At 47.6% G+C, this 21516-nt stretch overlaps 3 protein-coding genes across 3 annotated transcripts in view; 1 reads left to right on the top strand and 2 right to left on the bottom strand.

Annotated features, from left to right (window-relative positions):
- top2b (DNA topoisomerase II beta) overlaps nt 1–4470 on the bottom strand; it is a 38635-nt gene extending 34165 nt beyond the window's left edge. The window contains 3 exon segments of the mRNA XM_031585705.1: nt 1077–2619; nt 3711–3888; nt 4285–4470. Coding sequence (XP_031441565.1) covers nt 1077–1118 — 42 coding nt within the window. The 5' untranslated portion in view covers nt 1119–2619; nt 3711–3888; nt 4285–4470.
- Nucleotides 2453–10921, bottom strand: ngly1 (N-glycanase 1). The gene is made up of 11 exons (XM_031586653.1): nt 10907–10921; nt 10204–10443; nt 9762–9924; nt 7916–8135; nt 7149–7270; nt 5537–5682; nt 5336–5446; nt 4941–5117; nt 4285–4467; nt 3711–3888; nt 2453–2619 (listed from the first exon to the last, which is right to left on the bottom strand). The coding sequence occupies exons 1-11, from the start codon at nt 10919–10921 to the stop codon at nt 2453–2455; spliced, it is 1722 nt and encodes a 573-aa protein (XP_031442513.1).
- Nucleotides 10922–11708: 787 nt separating this feature from the next.
- On the top strand, nt 11709–14152 carry oxsm (3-oxoacyl-ACP synthase, mitochondrial). Its single transcript, XM_012837432.3, has 3 exons — nt 11709–11858; nt 12152–13195; nt 13480–14152. Exons 2-3 carry the CDS (start codon nt 12201–12203, stop codon nt 13880–13882), a joined length of 1398 nt encoding a protein of 465 aa, XP_012692886.2. The 5' UTR covers nt 11709–11858; nt 12152–12200; the 3' UTR covers nt 13883–14152.
- The last annotated feature ends 7364 nt before the right edge of the window (nt 14153–21516 follow it).

The following is a 21516-nucleotide window of genomic DNA, read 5'->3' on the forward strand; positions in this document are numbered from 1 at the left end:
ACCTGGCTGCACATTTGAAGTCAATGAGCCCAATTAGTCCACACATATAGTCTCAATCATCATTTTGGCCAGAACTGAGCAGTAGACACAAAATGCAGGTGCAGCCATCACAATGCCAGTATGTCGTTCAAAGCTGCCACAGACACCAATCCTCATGACAAGTTCGCTAGTGCTCGTCAGGCTATCCTAAACCTTACGGAGGTTTAAGGGATTGCGGTAAAGACCTCTTGAACTACTAGGTGGTAAAGACGACCACTCCATTGTCTCTGCCAACTTAATCCTCTTGACACTACAAAGCACAGAGACCCCAATCAGGTCGAGTCCTACATGACGTTTCGCAGCCATCATCAGTCTTTCGACCAGCTGGCACTATTGTCATGGCAGAAGATACACTATGTGGAAAACCATCTAAGGTGGCCAACATCATTCGTTTCTCAACCTGAGGAACTTTAACGAAATACACATGGTCAGGCGCCTTAGAAACCATGTAAATAGTATGCGTTTCTACACTCAAGTCCAATTTGGACCGAACGACATCAAACAGTTGCCCCAAATATCCAGGCGTTATGTTATCCATCAAAACTGAGGTAACGTTAGCTGGCTAGCTAGCGGTGTTTCTTTCACACAAAGAGAAGTTTTTGGGAGAACCTTGCCAGCGCACAAATGGCTCGCGCACAAATAAGGACCACAAAATGTCGACCCCCCCACTCCACCGGATTATTTTACATTCCCTACATGTTTGTATTTCACTGAGGATACACATGTATCGCTGTAACTCATCAATGTTATTCCCTTCTCTGTTGTGTGGTCATTAATTAGAGTTCGCAGGCTAGCCGGCTAACATTGTTAGCTAGTGTAGCTAGCTAGCCAGCTTGGTCCCACATGCTAACGTGAAAGGTAATGGGCACCCAGCTAGCACGCAAGCTAAGTAACCAACCAAGACACACACAGACATTCTGCAAAGTTGTACACGTAAAATACATAGGTGTGACTGAAAACATTGCTATTGATATATCAGAGGGTGTTCCTTAATTCCCTACCAAAAAAGCTATTAAAAATCAAAATTATCTACTTACCACCCAAGTCAAACCCCCGCTTCCTGCAGCTCCGTTGGACATTTTCCTTTTGTGTTTCTCAATATGATGTGTTTAAAAATACTCCAAGGTGTTTGTCAAAATTGTCCATAAATTCACACAGGACATCAAACCTGTGGCCCCGTGTACACCATATTCAGCGTGGTATTTTTATGAACAGAACATTAATTTCTGACAGGGAGATAAATACATGAAGACAGTCTGCCCGTGCAGAGGGGAGTGTATCTCGGCTATTGTTAAAATCGACGAGCGGTGGCACAAGGCCTGAACCTCTATGAAAGCTGAGCTGCAACTTGCTAAGATATAAATACTGTACAAAATTCTTACTTAAATAAAATTCATACCATATGAATTGCGTATAAAAAAACAAACAATTGTGACATTTAAATTGAGTTCCTGTACACCGCGCGGAGATTTCCACATTCCTTAAATTTTCATTCAGAAACAATAACAGTGCCGATGAGTCCGTCCGGCTTCTCCATCCGCACGGCGACGAAGCAAAGCCTCCCGACTGACCAATGCCGATACAGTGTTTCGAGGTGCCGGTGTCTCCTCCAATCAGAGGCAACCATCAGTCCACACTGCTGAAACCCGGGATGAATCCGTAGACATGAATCCAGACAACCTTTCTCTCAGTTGCGATAGATGTGCTACTTCACACAATAAAGTCCAGGACTGATCATTCGGAAAGTAATGCCATTTTAATATTTCGACAACATCATAGCGGTAGAAAAGCATGTTTACATCGTAATTAATATAATTTTAGTGTTTCAAGTGTTTTAATTATCATGCCTCAGAATTATTTACAATGATTTGTTTACTGAAAAACATATTTTATCTCATAGACGCAATCACACCAGAATCCATTTCGATGTAGCATTAAATGTTAAAATACGTGTATGTGAAAACTATTTAACATTTGCCACAATAATCCAATATACAGGAAAATATTTCACACTGACAAAAACATTTAGACACATAAGATACATACTTACTTACACTTCTTACCTGTATTGCATTCAATATTACAGTTATCAAATTCCTTTCCCTGGAAATCCACCAGTAAGTAGCAGAACAAATCGATGCAGGGATAAAATGTCTCATTTCCCATCACCGCTCTCAGGAATACTTTTCAACAGTTCATCAGATTCACATTCAGGAGTTTACAGCAATACCATACATATTCTTTTGGAATCATGTGACTGGTACTCTTAACAACCTTACTGCTGCTGAATTATGTTATGGAAAGCAGTACCCTATAGGCCCGCAGTACCCTATAGGCCCGCAGTACCCCATAGGACTGCATGCGTCTTGGCATCCCAGTGCTGTGCATGTTTGGTGTCCTCTGTCCATCTGTTTCAGGCGTCTTCCATCTCCACAGTGATTTCTAAGGAGGATTTCTCTGTCTCCTTCAGACCCTGCCTGAACAGCTGAGCGTGTTGCCATGACGACCCTCCATCCAGCTCCACCACGACGACCATTTCTGTGGAGCCGGCGAGGCTGGGAAACGCATGCGCTTCGCCATCTGTGGACACACACACACACACACACACACTTACTTTAAATTCTCCTTAAATCAGCATGTCTACATTTATGGCAGCCCTTTCATTTCTAGACATCTAGAATTTAGTTTCTGTTGACTTCCAACACAAGCCCACTTCAATCTACTTAATGGGGTATTGATTAGGTGATCATCTGAACAAAATCTTATTTAATGACTGGCTGGAATTTGGGAGAAATGTCTGTAGTTTATAAAATAAAACAAAAATGTTCATTTTACTCATACACATCCCTTTAAACAGTAAACCCAGAGAAACTGATCATTTTGCAGTGGTCTTAATTTTTTCCAGAGCTGCATCTTTCAGACAAAGCTTCAGTCAGTGCAATACCGTCACTCTTTGATACGATCCAGATGTTGCAACAGCAATGCCACCAGATGTGTCATTGATGTGGCCTGTGCAGTCATACCATCACCGCACAAGTACAGCACTTTAACATGCGAGTACACGTAGAGACGACCCATTTCACTTTTAGTACCGAACCAAAAACCAACAGGAACTGGCCATCCCTCGATTAAAAATAAATTAATAAAATTAATAAAATAAATAAACGCCCACTAATTCACAAAAGTACCACTGTTCTGTTTTCTGTTCAAATAAGCACCACTAGCTTGATCCGATTCTTTTCCAAGTATTAGATTAGAATGTTTCAAACTAAATACACCAATCATACAGTCATCCCCTACTCCCACGCACACCATATTCCCTCACAGTGGCCTCCTGTCTGCATCTGGCTCCAGTAGACTAGCTCTGTCAAGACCTGCAAAAACCATTCCCCCTTTGGCAGACTATACAAGTATTACCCCACCAGAGGGGGCGCTCTACACACACTATACAGGTATTACTCCACCAGAGCGCTACACACACTATACAGGTATTACTCCACATGTAACCACATAAGCTACCAGAGGGGGGCGCTCTACACACACTATACAGGTATTACTCCACCAGAGCTCTACACACACACTATACAGGTATTACTCCACATGTAACCACATAAGCTACCAGAGGGGGGCGCTCTACACAGCTCGTCCCTCCACCCTGCTCCGTCGCGTACCTCCAGGGAAGGCGATGCTGGTCTGGCCCGAGCACACGCTGCAGCTGGCGCTCCCCGACTCGAACGTCTGTGTGTGCGCTCTCACTGTGGCCGTCTTGATCCGCATCCCAGCAGCAGCGCAGTCCAGCTTCCAGCTGACCCTCCCTGAGCCGGAGCCCTCGGTCCGCGCCAGGTACACCTGGACACCGAGAGGTCACAGAGAGGTTACACACAGGTAGCCATGAGGCAAGTATCAATCACCAATCAATCACTCAATCAATCAATCAAAGACTGGGAGCACAGTTATTGATGTTCTCCGCATCAGATAAGAACTGGAACTAAAACTACCGAGGATTAATGAGGAGAAATGGTGAATTTAGGCATCTTATCAAAAAAAGGCTTTGGTCGTAAAAAGGCCTCTTGCTGGTCGACGATTTTAATTCTTTCACAACAAATAGAGTCAGTGAAGTGTGAGCTACTGAAGAGCCTACTCCCTTTACGCTCTTTCATACGAAGACGGTTTGTGTTTGAGTGTGTTTGAGTGTGTGTGTGTGTGTGTGTGTGTGTGTGTGTGTGAGTGAGAGAGAGAGCTCACCATCTGCCAGTCTGCCTCTTCTTTCCTGAAGACGGACTCCTTCCTCCACGCCGCCTTCTCCCACCCGCCGATGACATCGCTGCTGCTCGCTCGGGTGTAGCTGTCCGTACTGGCGTTGTAGCACAGGCGGAACACTTTCCCACACTTCTCCGTCTCCGTGGGAACGAACACAAACCCTTCGGCCTACTGCACACAGCAGCACCGATTGAGATGAAGAGGTGAGGTCGTTCCCAGACAGCGCTGTGTAATACCTGACGTCTGTCACCAGGTGTCTGCACAGCTGACCCTGCCCAGACTGGGCCACATCACCACATCTCAATACCACACACACACACACACACACACACACACACACACACACCACATCTCAATACCACACACACACACACACCACATATCAACACCACACACACACACCACATAACAATACTACACACACACCACATAACAATACTACACACACACCACATATCAACACACACCACATATCAACACACACCACATATCAACACACACCACATAACACACACACACACACACACACACACACACACACACACACACACACACACACACACACACACACACGCAAAGTGTGTCCTAGAACCAGGAGACAGGTGGGCAGTCTAATGAGAGTGCCCAGTGTTTCCGCTCACCTGTGCTGGGCCTCCTGCCCCCGTCTCTCCGCGCGCCGCCCTCCAGGCGAGGGACCCCGAGACGCGCCCCCCCAGGTCCCCGATCCCAGGGCTCTTTGGGGAGATGAACTCCACCAGCTCCACCAGCAGCCTCTCCAGCAGCTCACGCTTCCGCTCCACACTCAGGGGCTGCTGCCGCTGCGCAACACACACACACACACACATATTAACACCTCACACACACACACATACATATCAACACCTCACACACACACACACATACATATTAACACCTCACACACACACATATCAACACTTCACACACACACACACACACACACCTCACACACACACACACACACACACACACACCACCTCCAGGCACCACGCACTAAAAGAGACAGACAGGCCCCTACCACAGTGTTGAGGGCGGTCACAGTGTGCAGAAGCCAGGTCTCCTGGACCTGCGTCCGTCTGGCCCCAACCTCTGCATGCTTACAGGAGTACCGCCAGGTCACATCCACCACCTGCACCAATCAGGGCGCAGAGTTAGGGCTCACATGATCCACCTGCACCAATCAACACTCAGCAAAAGATCACATGACCCATGACTTTACCTGGTCCTTGGAGAACGCCAGGATGTAGGAGAGCTTCTTCCCCCAGCCCACCTCGTACAGCAGGGGCTTATCACAGGCGTTCTCACAGGAGTCACAGTGCAGCCAGCGGCCCTCGGACACAGAGAACACCTCCGTCCATACGTGATCTAAAGACAGAGAGAGGGGGGGGGGGGGGAGAGAGAGAGAGAGGGGGGGGGGGAGAGAGAGAGGAGGGGAGAGAGAGAGAAACAGAGAGAGAGGGGGAGAGAGAGAGAGAGAAATAGGGATAAAAAGAGAAGGAAAGAAATAAGTATCATCACTCTTTTCTGAGAATGTAGTCTGAATGTAGTTTCATTTATAAATAATTCAACACCCTTTCAACACTGGTAATATGTGTGTGTGTGTGTGTGTGTGTGTGTGTGGGTTCCAAAATCCAAGAATATCAATGTGATAACAGGCTTTTTCCACTTGACCTCTGAAGTGCTGTGACTTTAGGCCACGCCCACCCGCACAGTGAACCAAAAGTGCTCAACTCAACCCGAACAGAAAAGGCCTTGGTCGCACACGCACACGCACACACGCACACGCACACACACACACACCTTGGTCAGCGTGATCATGAACATGGCCGACAGAAAGAGAAGCTGATTTTACACTGCTGTTTTATTACAGTAAATGTTAGAAGGCAGCAGTGACGAGGAAAGTGACGATGATGTCATGATCCTCATGGAGTGTCTGTGTCTGTGTCTGTGTCTGTGTCTGTGTCTGTGTCTGTGTCTGTGTCTGTGTCTGTGTCTGTGTCTGTGTCTGTGTCTGTGTCTGTGTCTGTGTCTGTGTCTGTGTCTGTGTCTGTGTCTGTGTCTGTGCCTGTGCCTGTGTCTGTGTCTGTGTCTGTGCCTGTGCCTGTGCCTGTGCCTGTGCCTGTGCCTGTGCCTGTGCCTGTGCCTGTGCGCTAAGACATTACATGACATATGAAACTTTGGCCCAGCGCAGCATAAAAGCGGCCAGTGGGGCGGTCCTGAAGACACAAGGCCTGTCACATTCCAGTGCTTCCCACTTCCTACACAGTAGTTTACCAGCGGACAGATCAGTCCTTGATGATCAGATTAAGACCAGATCAGGACCACAGAAAACAGCTGTCCTCTGAGCTACAGACTGCCAGTGGGACACACACACACACACACACACACACACAGCTGACTGCCAGTGGGACACACACACACACACACACACACACACACACACACACACACACACACACACACACACAGCTGACTGCCAGTGGGAGTACTAATGACATGCATGCCTCTGCTGCCTACACCGTCTAGGACCAGAGCCAGCTCCAGCCTGACCCAGCATTCCCCAGTGTCCCCAGGATTCATTAGTTACCCAGCATGCCCAGCACCGCCCACGGTGAGCACATTAACTATTACATTTGTGTGTGTGTGTGTGTGTGTGTGTGTGTGCCCCAATGTCCCCCTGTACACCCTAGCATCCCAAGTATGCACACATATCCAGTATGCATACATTACTCAACATGCCCAGCACTCCCCATTAGGCACTACATTACCCAGCATTCCCAGCATGACCCAGTGGTCCTAGCTGGCTGCCGCAGCTGATGGGGCAGACTGACCTGTGCTGTCCCAGATGTAGCGCGCCTCCAGCCCCATGGCCCTGCAGCACAGCGTGAAGCAATTGGCCCACTCTCCACAGCGCCCTCTCCTGGTCTCCAGCAGCTTCTCAGGGTTGTTGTACCTGCAGAGCATAGGGTCAGACGGGAAGGATTCTAACAGAGACGGCCCTTATCACACAGCAGTAGTTTGAGTATGTAAGTATGTAAGTATATTTAAGTATGTGTGAAGCTGTTGAGGACTGCGTCAGACTGACAGAGATGGCCCTTATCACACAGCAGTAGTTTGGGTATGTAAGTATGTAAGTATATTTAAGTATGTGTGAAGCTGTTAAGGACTGCGTCAGACTCACAGAGATGGCCCTTATCACACAGCAGTAGTTTGAGTATGTAAGTATATTTAAGTATTTGAGAAGCTGTTGAGGACTGCATCAGACTCACAGAGACGACCCTTATCACACAGCAGTAGTTTGAGTATGTAAGTATATTTAAGTATTTGAGAAGCTGTTGAGGACTGCATCAGACTCACAGAGACGACCCTTATCACACAGCAGGAGTTTGATCAAACTAAGAGCCTTACTAAACGACAAGTATGTGAGAAGATGTTCCACATTGCAATAGTAGAAGATGTTTTCTATTCAGACTGTATCATTACTGTACAGATATCATACTTACATGTTAGTTCTTTTGTATTTAGGTATGTACTCCACTAGGGAACTGACCCTACAACCCTGCTGTTGTCAGTGGTAACACACGCTAATGTCCCATACCTGGGGAATCTGGTGGAGAGTTGGCAGGCGTTGCAGAAGTGGTTCTCGACGCGGCCGGCGTCCCAGCGGAGGTCATCCTCTGAGGGGGGCAGGGAGCCCGCAGACTGGGTCTTCCCTCCGCAGCGGCTGCAGGGCAGGCTGTCCACCCAGGAGAAGAAGTGCCCCTTAAACCACTGCAGCAGCTCCAGGACCAGCATGTCCTCCTCAGACAGAGAGCACTCTAGACAAGGACAGACACATCAGGAGTCAGTACTTTATGCACAAATATATAGATATATGATGAACACCCGGCGGGAGGCATGAAGTCTAAATAAACAAAGGTTCTGTAGAGGCATAGATTTTGGATATAGGGGTCTATTATTCTTCCAAACCTGTGCTATGGGTTAATTCTCTCTCTCTCTCTCTCTCTCTCTCTCTCTCTCTCTGTCAACTGACACCACAGGGTCTGGTTTCATATACATTTTATTGTCTCATCAAAAGACAATGACATATCTTGTCCACGGGACAACAAGACCACAGGATATACATGTGACAGACATGTGCCAACGCGGGACATGCACTTTCCAAGACAACTGCTACCATGGGATAGTGATTCACAAACGCTAGCCACTGCACCCCCACACCCCTATGTATCACATGGGATATTCCACTGCACCCCCACACCCCTATGTATAACATGGGATATTCCAAAGCCAGAGAGGACAATAACTGGAAACTGAAGGATACATCTTGTTCAGGTTTCATGCGTAACAACCCAAGTCAAAATATTCAAATCACTTTCAACATCAGCAAAACATCATTTGGGCAAACAGAACTTGCCCAGAGTGAATTACTTAGGCTACCCTGTCTAAGATTGCCAGCATTTACTGTCAGTCACTGTGTATCAGTTGATATATTATGCCCGCCTTGTAGAAATAGAACAATTCGATCACAATGACGTGTCTGACAACCATACTTAGATTTCCTCTTCATTCACACTCGCAGCTCAGACTAAAGCTTCTCAGAGAACAAAACGAGACTGGCTCAAATCTGTTCTCTCCCCTCACTCTCTGTTCCCACACTGTTTAATAGGAGTAGGAAGAAATCGGATTTTGTGACTCCGTTAAAATTAAATTAAAAACATTCCATGACCTTTCCAGGATTTCCATGAACGTGAGAACCAAATGCAGTATGTTTCCAGTTTACAAGTAGTTCACCTACAGCCTACACGCCTCCAGAATGGGAACTGCTGTCTGTTTAAGTGAGGAGGGAGGGGCTGCACACTCACACCCTCCCTCGACACACACACACAACACACACTAAATAAGTTATATCCTACATGCACACACTCGGATGAGTGGAGGTGGATTTTTCATTCAGTCGTATTTAGCTACAAATTGTATTTTTTGAATCTGAAATAATGGCCGGACCTTGGTGACCTCATAGCTGGTTACGACCATGGGCGCTCCATTTCCATGTAATGCTGCCATATCTCAGACCCACTGACAGACAGTACGACTGACAGACAGTACGACTGACTGACAGACAGACAGATAGACAGACAGACAGACAGAGAGAGTCTCACTGACAGACAGTACGACTGACAGACAGACAGACAGACAAAGAGTCTCACTGACAGACTCACAGACAGACCCACTGACAGACAGCCCCAATGACAGACAGCCCCAATGACAGACAGCCCCAATGACACAGCCCCAATGACAGACAGCCCCACTGACAGACAGCCCCACTGACAGACAGCCCCACTGACAGACAGCCCCACTGACAGACAGCCCCAATGACAGACAGCCCCAATGACAGACAGCCCCACTGACAGACAGCCCCAATGACAGACAGCCCCACTGACCTGCGTCTGCTTGCTGGGCCTGCTGCAGCCTCTGCTGGGCCTGTGAGCGGAGCTGGGGGTGGGGGATACAGTTCCGGGCCTTCTGCTGCAGGGCGGCGCTCTCGTACACCAACACGTGCTGGAAGTTTGACTGCATCGTCCGGAAGAACGCCATGCTGCCTGCCTACAGGGGCAACACAAGGAACACAGACCAGAGCGTGAGTCCAGCGAGACCGTCACCAGTCAGACGAGCCAGAATAAAACAGACCTCAAGAGTTTAGATCGAGTACCGCCACAGAAGCACGCTCTCCCCAACAGGAAGTAAAACACTTTACAAGTCAGAAGTGAAACTACTAAAGCCTTTCCTGGTGAGTCATAGAAACAGGCTCAAACACACACTCACACACAGACGCACGCGCACACACATTCTCACACACGCACGCGCACACAGAGAGAGACATACGGGCGACGGCTGCTGGGAGGAGCTCTGCACTACGGAGGCGGAGGCGACTGGAGGTGGAGGTGGAGGCTGGGAAGCCCCAGAGCTGACGGAGGGCTGCCCCACGGCTGCTCCTGCTCTTGCTCCTGCTGGTGGAGGAGGTGCTGCCCCCAGCCTCTGGCTCCTCTCAGCGGCGATGGACTCCCGTACCCGCCGCAGCTGCTCCACGGAGGCCGTCTTAGGGAAGATCAGGTGTGTCTCAGCCTAGGAAGAGTGAGGGAGGACAGAGAGGACAGAACTTCCTGTCAGCCAAGGAGAGAGAAGGCGAGAGGGGACACACACAGCGATAGAGACATAATGAGAGACAGACACATGCAGTGGCAGAGAGAGAGAGAGGGGACACACACAGCGACAGAGACATAATGGGAGACAGACACATGCAGTGGCAGAAAGAGAGAGGGAGGGAGGCTCCCGGCTTCAAGAATAGTGTCTTGAGTAAATAAGCATCACATGGGTAAACAGGACTCCCAAAATGGAATCCTTTGGAACAGTGCTGTGACTTGTCCTCCACACCTGCAGTAAACAGGTCTTTCTTGCATGTACTGTGATATGCGTGCTGAAACACCCAATTACAACACGTGTTTTGAACTTGTGAACTACTTGTGCAAATACACCACAGAGGCCAGACTACACAGCAGATTTGAGAATGAGTTCATGCAGCTTGCACCTCTTCGAAACCCATTTCAAACAGACACTCCACGGCTCCTCGAACAGGAAGAAGTTTGGCGGAGAACGTTGGATTGCCGATTCGGATTGATTTGTATTTATCTTCATTTGGGTTCCTACAGAAAGTCCAAAAGTGTTAGCTGTAATCTTTCAGAAGTGGAAAAGTGATGTGTATCATGAACTATTCATAATTCAAAATGACATTCAAGGTTTTGTAGCGGCATTTCTGACATTTCTACAAATCGATTACCGCTACTATTATTAGCAATCAGCTGGCGAAGTTTGATGAGTTTACAGATAGATGACACTGCATTAAATGGCTAGCCCACTAAAGGAAGTAAAGGCAGCTAGCTGGCTTGATAGTAACTTTACTTTCTTCAGCGATCCTCTATTCAGCAGAAATGTATGTAATACAAGCTAAGTTACCTAAGGATGTTGTCTGCGTAAGTAAGCAATATCTTCGAAACATCTAGAAAGACTTCATTTGGATTTTCGCAAAGTGCACCGATTCCTGCCCCAGCCATTATCCTTGGAAGTCACTTGAGTAGCTCTCTGGCTGGAGTGAGATTGGTGTTTGGTCCATAGATGCTTTGAGCCGAAGCACATATAGTTGTCCGTGTTGTGCCTGAAACATTCAGTACCATATATTTTTAAGTATAGTAACTTTCTTAACAATATACATGAAATATAACCAATTGAAGCATTTTATAATAATACGTGAACATATTTTAACAAGATATATATTTAACCTTTGAAATATATTTGTATTTTACAGATGGCAGATGTATACACGTCTACGCTGCCCGTGCTGTCACATGGGTCTTGCAAAGTGGAGTGAAGTTCATGCTTTTGCTGTCAACGGCTTCATGTTGTCATTTACAGATTTGACAGTATTAAGCAACACTTTAAGTTTTGTTATGTTTGAGTATAAATGTTGCTGATTACATTGTAAGGTATGTTGAGATACCTATTTTGTTCTCCGAGTCTGTGTGTTTTGAATGTTATATCGTGTGTGTTTTGAATGTTATGGCTAAGCTGCATGTTAAGCAAGCTAACTCGAGAGCGAGGGTACTTTTATCTAAACTTTTAACTCTTATGATAGGGCACCTTCAAAACGTACCATTGTTGTTGTCAAATCGGGCCGTCACTGTTTGGTTCAAGTTCAGTGGTTTGTTTGGTTGGTTCAATTCAATGAATTAAGCATGCCTAAACAATGATTCCTTTGATTTGCACCGTGTGTCTGCAGATGATCAGCTATGAGTATGAAGTGATCTGAACACAGACGAGTTGAGAAGATGTCTGCGCAGTGTTGGCAGAAGTTAATGCTAACGGGTCCTCAGCATGGCCGAGCCTTCTTGAACACGAGGAGCTGTTTGTGTGCAGGGCCACGCCAGAGACACTATGGGTCCCCCGGCCGCATGCGTCCCCACAGGAGGGTGGTGATCACTGGCATTGGCCTGGTGTCGCCCCTGGGCACGGGCACCGCTCTGCCCTGGCAGCGCCTTATCGGCGGGGAGAGTGGCATTGTCGCCCTGGAGACGGAGGAGTACAAGACGGTGCCCTGCAAAGTGGCCGCTCTTGTGCCACGAGGAGACGGCGAGGGGGGATTCGAGCAGGAGCGGTTCGCCCGCCGCGGCGAGATCAACAGCATGTCCCCGGCCACGGTCATGGCACTAGCGGCGGCACAGCTGGCTTTGGAGGACTGCGGGTGGTATCCCACCAGCGTCGATGATCAGCTGAGCACGGGGGTCGCCGTGGGCATGGGCATGGTGTCTCTGGAAGAGATTGCCCGCACCTCCGCTGCCTTCCAGTCGCGCGGCTACAACAAGGTTAGCCCCTTCTTCGTGCCCCGCATCCTGGTCAACATGGCCGCCGGACACATCAGCATCAAGCACAAGCTGAAGGGGCCCAACCACGCCGTCTCCACCGCCTGCACGACGGGCGCGCACGCCATCGGAGACGCCGCCCGCTTCATTGCCCGCGGAGACGCTACGGCGATGGTCGCCGGGGGCACAGAGGCGTGCGTGGGCCCCCTGGCGCTAGCGGGGTTCGCCCGGGCGCGTGCGCTGAGCACCAGCTGGAATGAGAACCCCAGGCTGGCCTCCAGGCCCTTCCACCCAGAGAGAGACGGCTTCGTGATGGGCGAGGGGGCGGCGGTGCTGGTGCTGGAAGAGTACGAGCGAGCTGTAGAGAGGGGGGCGCGGATCTACGCCGAGGTGCTGGGGTACGGCCTCTCGGGGGACGCCAGCCACATCACTGCCCCCACGGCTGATGGAGACGGGGCGCTGAGGTAACGGAACCGAGGGCTGAGGGCATCCTCTGGTACTCACAATCACAGTGGTCTCCTTGACTACCATTACTCTCATCTGACACACTACTTTAGGTTAAATGATGTGTTGGTAAGGACACAGATATTGTTAATGTACACACAAGGATTACACAGGAGGTGAAAAGTAACAGCTTGGAAAACAGCGATTACAAAGCATTTATTTTATTGCAAAATGCGTAAAATGAAATGCGTCGTTTGTCATGATTGCATGAGTGAAGTTGTTAACGTGGCTCTGTTCTCTCTAGGTGCATGTCTGCAGCAGTTCGGGACGCCGAAGTGGACCTTTCTGAGGTCACCTACATTAACGCCCACGCCACCTCCACACCACTAGGGGACGCTGCTGAGAACGCCGCCATTAAGAGGCTCTTCCAGCAGCACGCTGGCTCCCTGGCTGTGTCGTCCACTAAGGGTGCCACAGGACACCTGCTAGGGGCCGCAGGGGCCCTGGAGGCCGCCGTCACCGCCCTGGCCTGCCACCACGCCACCCTGCCGCCCACCCTCAATCTGGACCGCACAGAACCGGAGTTCGACCTGAACTACGTGCCCTGCACAGCACAGCCCTGGAAGACTGCGGGCCGCCGCGTCGCCCTGACCAACTCGTTTGGATTTGGGGGCACCAACGCTACCCTGTGCCTGGCCAGCGTCTGAGAGGCCTGAGGGGCATTGTGGGCCAGTCAGGCTGAAGTCTGGAGGACCAGGGCATGCAGGAGAAGGGCATTGTCGCTGTTATCACATTGTATGACAGGAACTGTGTACGTGATGGATTTGAATGGTTGTGTGATACTGGATCAATGATTTGTTTGTGTGCTTATTTGTTTCCTTGTTTGTATTGGAACTGATAAAAATGCTAACAATACACTCATAATACACACAAACACCTCAATGTTCAGGTCAATAAGAAGTTCTTGCTAAAAAATATCTTCGGCCTCTTGTTCTGTTGCATTCTAAGTTTTCGTCGGGCCAGTCTGAAAGGACTATGTTAAGTCTGAATGATGTCCAGCAGGGGGCGGTAGTGGAGCGGGAACCCAGCCAGTGGAGGCAGCGAGGAGAAGGGCTGCTTGTAATATCCTCTCCTCTCCATAATGGCCTTTTTATTACAGAGGCTAATTTCCTTTCGCCTCCTCCAGTCACCACAGGCTCAAACATTCTGCGCCACTAATTTCCCTCCCCTCGGCTCCAGGCTCTTCCGTCGCAGCGAGGAGATAATCATTTTTCTAATATCTGGTGTCTGGCCCCACTCTGCTCTCTCATTGGCTGCGCTACCGCGTGCCATCTCTGCTCACCTGGTCCGACCCAGCCCTTGAGGTTTCTCACAAGGCCCTAGGCTGTCCTTTATGCTGCACGGCCCCAGCTGTCAACAGCCGGGTTACGCGTGTTCTTAGCACTTTGTGCGTGTCCTCCTGTGGTCTGTCGACGCCTCCTGGAGATGGTTCTCAATCTGCTCGCAGAGGAACCATATGGTCCAAACAGGAGTTTGAGTTGAAGGGGGACCTTGGGCCTGAGGCATGCTTCAGTGGAAGGAACCTTGAGACCGAAGCATTGAGAAGGACTTAGAAAGGGAGTTTGACCTCTCTCTCTCTCTCTCTCTCTCTCTCTCTGTGTGTGTGAAAGGTCGAGATAGCTGTCGCGGTTAGAGCTAGATGGAAACTCATGAAGAGGACTCGGGAGGTTCAATATGGTAAAAATGATTGGTTTTTATTTCACCCAAATAAGGCCAAAGGCAGTAAAAACAATAACAATAATAAATAAATATAAATTAAACTTTTAGAAAAGACAAATACATGGGCATCATAGCCACAGACAAATAAGCAATAGTCGACTAGACAGGTAAAAGGACCAAAGTATCTAGTCCACGTGAGCGCTCCTAAGACTTACGTCTTATTAACAGGCAACTCTCCCGAAACAAACAAAAAGCACGTTTAAATAGCCTAGGTACTATCCTGCAATTGGCTCATGCCAATCATTACCTGCAGGTGTGTCATCAGCAGGCACCAACACCTGTGGCTCAAATCAGCCATATTTAAAGTCCCATACAGCTGGGAAAACAGACTACTCAAATCGTAGTACACAATGGCTTACTGGTGTTAAGGGCGACAGATCCCCATTCACTTTGAATGGGGTGTCGTCATGCTTTGCCGAACTGAATTGTGGCTCCGTTCAGTTCGGCAAAGGATGACGTCGCCCCATTCAAAGTGAATGGGGATCCGTTGCCCTTAACGGATCAACGCATTCGGACGGAACCGTGTGAATGGGGTCTTAGTGACGGCATAGCCGACACATAATAAAGCAGCCTAAATCTTATAAATAACTCGGGTTGACTCACACAAGCAAAACATTCGCTAAACAGACAAACTCATGAACATAAACATGCAACACACACATCAGAGAAACACAGGCACCCTGTTCCTTAATGAAGGCAGCTCTCTGCTGCCGTGGCGGTCACGTATGTGCACCGTCACACACTCACTCACTCTTATTTTCTTTTCTCAATACTTTGTAATTCCACCTTTAATTTTGATGACCGACTCAATCCTTTTTTGGAGAGATGTTCTGCCATTCTTCAGACACAGCTGCTCTTTGGGGATGTTCTGCCATTCTTCAGAGACGCAGCTGCTCTTTGGGGATGTTCTGCCATTCTTCAGACACAGCTGCTCTTTGGGGATGTTCTGCCATTCTTCAGACACAGCGGCTCTTTGCTGAAGAGATGTTCTGCTCTGCCTTTCTCTTTTAAACGCCCCAAAGGTGTTCTATTGGATTCAAGTCAGGCGACATACTTGGCCGTTATCATGGTGGAATATTCCTCTTCTGCCAAGCTTGTGGAGACTGGTAGTCATTCTGACAGCCAGTAGTTTGGTATATTTGGTATATCCACAGGCAATCATGGTGCCATCTGTAAATGTCATCTCCCCAACACCTTTGGCACTCATGCTGCCCCATATCATCACACTCCCACCTCTGTGCTTCACTGTCAGGACTATGCATTCACCGTGGTCGTCCTGGCCAGGTTCACACCAAACATGCTGGACCCTATCGGATCTGAACTCAAACATGCTGGACCCTCTCGGAGCTGATCATTTCCAAACACTGTTAATGACTTAAGAATATAATAATCAAGTGCCTTGTATTATTAATTACCTTATATGAATCATGTACTTATGTAAGCAGGAACATGGCTTTTCTGTGTTTCTGCGTGTGTGTAACTTAGAATATTAGGTGCCACTTAGTCTGCATATGTACAAGAGCATGTTTAGACCAGAAGTGATAAGAAGGGACGAACTGTGCTTCTTCCGACCTTGCAAAACTTCCATCCTTGCCTCGGACGTCAGAAATCCACCATGTGGTTATCCCTGTTGAACGCTCAACTTCTGTCTATATAAACCTTGTGCGATGTGTTTATCATGGCTTCACTTTCAGCCTTGTGCTGGGAGTGAGCCCGATTGCAATTGTTGTCTGTCTAATAAAAATACTTATATGCAGCTCCGGAGTCCTGAGGTAACTAGGGTGAATTTTCACCTATCAGGAGCTGAACTCAAACATGCTGGACCCTATCGGAGCTGAACTCAAACATGCTGGACCCTATCAGAGCTGAACTCAAACATGCTGGACCCTATCGGAGCTGAACTAACTTATCTTGGTCTCATCCGACCAAATAATGTGCTGTCCGATTTCATCAGGCTTCTTTTCATGTTCTTTAGCCAAAGTTTAATCTTGCAGTTTTGTGCCGAAGAGGAAGCAAGAGTCTTTTTTTTTTTTCATAGAGGTTGATGTAATGCAGTGTCCTTCGAGCTGTCTGAGCGATAAGAAAAACTCAGAGTTCCACTGATAACCCCTGTGCCAAGACTGAAGCACTTGGCCATCCGTTTTCCTCAGCTAGATTGTGCAAGTATTGCGTGGCGACATTTAAGGAGGAAGGCCACTTCAGCTCTGATTGGTGGCACCATGGGTCACTCCACACTTCCTGATTAGTGCTGCAACTGTGTCTCTACTGATTTTTTAGTTGGTCACTGATCCTTTTCGCACTTCTCACTAGACTTTTCAATTCCTCTGGCATTTGTTGTAGTTGTGGCAGTTGTGTCAGTGATCACAGACGATCACAGATGTTCTAACTTGTGTCAGTGATCACAGACGATCACAGATGTTCTAACTTGTGTCAGTGATCACAGACGATCACAGATGTTCTAACTTGTGTCAGTGATCACAGACGATCACAGATGTTCTAACTTGTGTCAGTGATCACAGACGATCACAGATGTTCTAACTTGTGTCAGTGATCACAGACGATCGCAGATGTGCTAACTTGTGTCAGTGATCACAGATGTTCTAACTTGTGTCAGTGATCACAGGTGTACTCAGTTCTGTTGCACTGGGTTTATACTGTAAAATAATACAATCATTAAGAGGTGATACGATTATGAATCAATCAAATCAAATCAAATGATATTGCACTAGGGCGTACTCACCTCTGTTTGACACACACACACACTCACCTCTGTGTGATACACACACACACACACACACACTCACCTCTGTTTGATGCTGTACATTCTCATCTGAACTTTCCTCCTGGATGAAGGACTGAGTGCCAGTGAGGACAGAGGAAGAACCATTTCCACCGACCAATCCAATGGTGTCCTAATGCACCCAAGGTCCAAGGCACCCAATGGTGGCTCAAGTGACCCTCTGGTTGTCCGTTTGCAGCTGAATATCCCAGAGGTGTCCTGGAAGCTGATTAATATGCAGAACTAAAGTGAAAACTCCATTCAAATAATACAACTATGGCAGGTACTTGCAGATTGCAATGAAACCATGATCACTCTGCTGCCCGCATCACAAGGATCAATTAAAGACCAAACATGAATATACTACATTCGTGTATACATTTGCACATAACTTGTCACAAACATCCTTAGGTTCTCTCTGTGACAGAGGGAGAGGTTGTTCCAAGCAACCAGGTGTTAGGACTGCAGGATACGATCATTGATGAAACTGTGGTCAGCCCATGCTAATATGTCTGATGGCACTCAATACATGGGGGTTGCTGTGAATACACACAATGGAGGTATTTTAGTGAGGAGATCAGAGAGAGGTCCTGTCATAAGATGCCATTTGGCCCTCTGGGAGACCGTTGGGCAGATTTGGTCATTTTTAGTAGTGTGTGTGTGTGTGTGTGTGTGTGTGTGTGTGTGTGTGTGTGTGAGAGAGAGAGAGAGTTTGTGTGTGAGTGGCTAGACATATGTATAGTGTGTGAGGTAGAGAGAGAGTGTGTGTGTGTGAGTGGGTACACATATGTATAGTGTGTGAGAGAGAGAGTGTGTGTGTGTGTGAGTGGGTAGACATATGTATAGTGTTGAGATGGGGACATGCTCATTTAATTAAACGAATATGAAAAGTGAAAGTACCTACACAGGTTCAAGGGGGTCACAGTCTTTATGATGGTTCTGCAGGTTCCATAAACACACATCTCCAAAGAGATATGAATTATGTATGTGTGTGTGTGTTTGTGTGTGTGTTAGGTGTGTGTGTGTGTGTGGTGTACACTAAGATTATAACTGAGCTGCATTCACCCTATAAAGCACTGCTCAAGACTCTGTTTCCTGATATTTTGTGTCGCCGAAGGCCACTGATGTGACGCCACAAAGCACTGAAATCAGACTGCCAGTTCTCTATCTGCCAGCTTTATAAATATAGCCAACACTGCTCTGGCTCCTGAGCACCCTGATGTTCTCTGAGAGTTTAAAGAGGACCTCTTCTGCTCTTCAATGTTCATCATTTTATTTGGGGGGGGGGGGGGGTCTACTAGAATAGATTTACATGCTTCAATGATTCACAACACGTCATTTTTAATGTATTCACCCTCTGTCTGCAACAGAACACCTCTCTTTAAGTGTACTTGTAACTCCGCAGACCGTTTCCATTCACAAAGAGCAATATAACCCACTAAAGGAAAGGGAAAAAGTGGGAAAGAATAATAGGTCCGCTTCAAGTTATAAGTGTCAATAGTATTAGCAAAGGAGTTCATTCTGTGAAGTAGAATTCTGTGCACTGTTGGGTAGACGAGAGAGAGTGAATAGCTAGATTTGCCTGTTCAGTCAGACGGAAAAATGTCCAAGTTGAAGTAGAAAATCCAATTGGAAAAAGATTTGATGAATTATAGGAGAATGAGTTTTGTCTCAGGGCCATTCCCAGAGAGGGTGAAGCGTTATTAACTCTTAGGGTTGTCATCCACTGCTAATGAAGATATTAATTATTCACCCGCTTTTATTTCTAATACAGCGACAGAGACGGATTGGTCTGTGTTAGTTCTTGTTACCGTCACTGAGAATAGTCCTTACTTCTCATCAAGGTGATGTGCCCACCCCCCCCCCACCCCACGCAGGAGCACCGCTGATGTGGAGAAATGTTCAGCGTCTGATTGGGCCTTGTGTAGCTACTCAGAGTGTAATCAGTGTCTGATTGGGCATTGTGTAGCTACGCAGAGTGTACTCAGTGTCTGATTGGGCATTGTGTAGCTACGCAGAGTGTACTTAGTGTCTGATTGGACGTTCTGGCGGTATGTTGAGTGTACTCAGTGTCTGAATGGGCGTTTTTTAGGTATGTTTAGTGTACTCAGTGTCTGATTGAGCATTCTGTCGGTATGTTGAGTGTACTCAGTGTCTGTTTGGGCGTTATATAGCTATGTTGAGTGTACTCAGTGTCTGATTGGGCGTTATATAGCTATGTTGAGTGTACTCAGTGTCTGATTGGGCGTTATATAGCTATGTTGAGTGTACTCAGTGTCTGATTGGGCGTTATATAGCTATGTTGAGTGTACTCAGTGTCTGAATGGGCGTTTTGTAGCTACGCAGAGTGTACTCAGTGTCTGATCGGGCGTTGTGTAGCTACGCAGAGTGTACTCAGTGTCTGTTTGGGCGTTGAGTAGCTATGTTGAGTGTACTCAGTGTCTGATTGGGACGTTGAGTAGCTATGTTGAGTGTACTCAGTGTCTGATTGGACGTTGAGTAGCTATGGGCCTTGGGTAGCTAAATTGAGTTTACTCTGGTGCAGATTAGCCAGTTTTAGCCTAGTCTTAGACCAATTACACCTCATGTAAGGACGTGTGGTTCAAGCCTCAGTTTTTCCCTTCAAATCTAAATTGACATCACAGTTTTTTCATAATTACCTACCTTTCTTTCTGTCCAGAATATTGCAATGTGTCACTGATTTTGTGGTGTCATCACGAGTCCACAGAGATAATTCTATAGTGAACCAAATTGCAAAAGAAATTGAATGTCTTCCATTCGTAGAATTCCCCTAATGGTTAATGAAGCGTCATAATTACCATCGTTCATCTGTAGCTGTTCCTGTTACAAGTTTATGACTTCATAATTAGCATCGGGTGTAAACGCCCACAGTGATTGGTCCATTTCAGAGCCTCGTGCACGATACCAGGGTGTAAACGCCCACAGTGATTGGTCCATTTCAGAGCCTCGTGCACGATACCAGGGTGTAAACGCCCACAGTGATTGGTCCATTTCAGAGCCTCGTGCACGATACCAGGGTGTAAACGCACACAGTGATTGGTCCATTTCAGAGCCTCGTGCACGATACCAGGGTGTAAACGCCCACAGTGATTGGTCCATTTCAGAGCCTCGTGCACGATACCAGGGTGTAAACGCACACAGTGATTGGTTCATTTCAGAGCCTTGTGCACGGTGCCGCGTTGTAAACGCATACAGTGATTTCAGCTGCCAATTATTTAACTGTTTGCTTCTGCATTGATCTGCGACCAACACCCTCACATCCCCACCCCCCCGCTCTGACACGGACCCTTTCAAGTAGATCCCCCCCCCCCAATCTAAACTTTGACAAAGGCACAAGGATGAAGATGAAGATGATGGAGGTAATTATCCCGATGTGAATTCTGTGTCTTTTCTCTTTTTTTTCTCTCTTTTCTCATTTTGTTTCATCCAATTAGGCGACTTCCTAAGCTGAATTCTGTTCACCATGGCAACAGAGTCAGCATGCGTTGCCTTTGATGTGGCTGAGTCTTTATCTCCCGCCCTCTAAAATTAGAGCGCCGCTTTTCCGCTCTCCTCTGGAACGCCGGCGTTCCTCAGACCTGCGGGCGCATGACAGGGGTCAGGATCCGTGGGGCAGAGCGCTGGGAATGTTGCTGTCATAAAGAGGGACATTAACGGCTGCTTCAGTGTGTGTGTGTGTGCGTGCGTGTGTGTGCGTGTGTGTGTGTGTGGGTGTATGTGTGCGTATGTTCAATCGGTGCATACGTGCTCAGACTCAGAGAA

Source organism: Clupea harengus, chromosome 19, assembly GCF_900700415.2.
Source record: "Clupea harengus chromosome 19, Ch_v2.0.2, whole genome shotgun sequence".
NCBI classification, from domain to species: domain Eukaryota; kingdom Metazoa; phylum Chordata; class Actinopteri; order Clupeiformes; family Clupeidae; genus Clupea; species Clupea harengus.

What these genes read in the sequence shown, in the direction of transcription:
- oxsm (XM_012837432.3), top strand. Translation starts at nt 12,201, where the DNA reads ATGTCTGCGCAGTGTTGGCAGAAGTTAATGCTAACGGGTCCTCAGCAT. An exon ending in GATGGAGACGGGGCGCTGAG is followed by an intron (nt 13,196 to 13,479) that starts GTAACGGAACCG and finishes TGTTCTCTCTAG; the next exon opens with GTGCATGTCTGCAGCAGTTC.
- ngly1 (XM_031586653.1), bottom strand. An exon ending in CCTCCCAGCAGCCGTCGCCC is followed by an intron (nt 9,925 to 10,203) that starts GTATGTCTCTCT and finishes TTGCCCCTGTAG; the next exon opens with GCAGGCAGCATGGCGTTCTT. An exon ending in AAGAGGCAGACTGGCAGATG is followed by an intron (nt 3,889 to 4,284) that starts GTGAGCTCTCTC and finishes CTCGGTGTCCAG; the next exon opens with GTGTACCTGGCGCGGACCGA.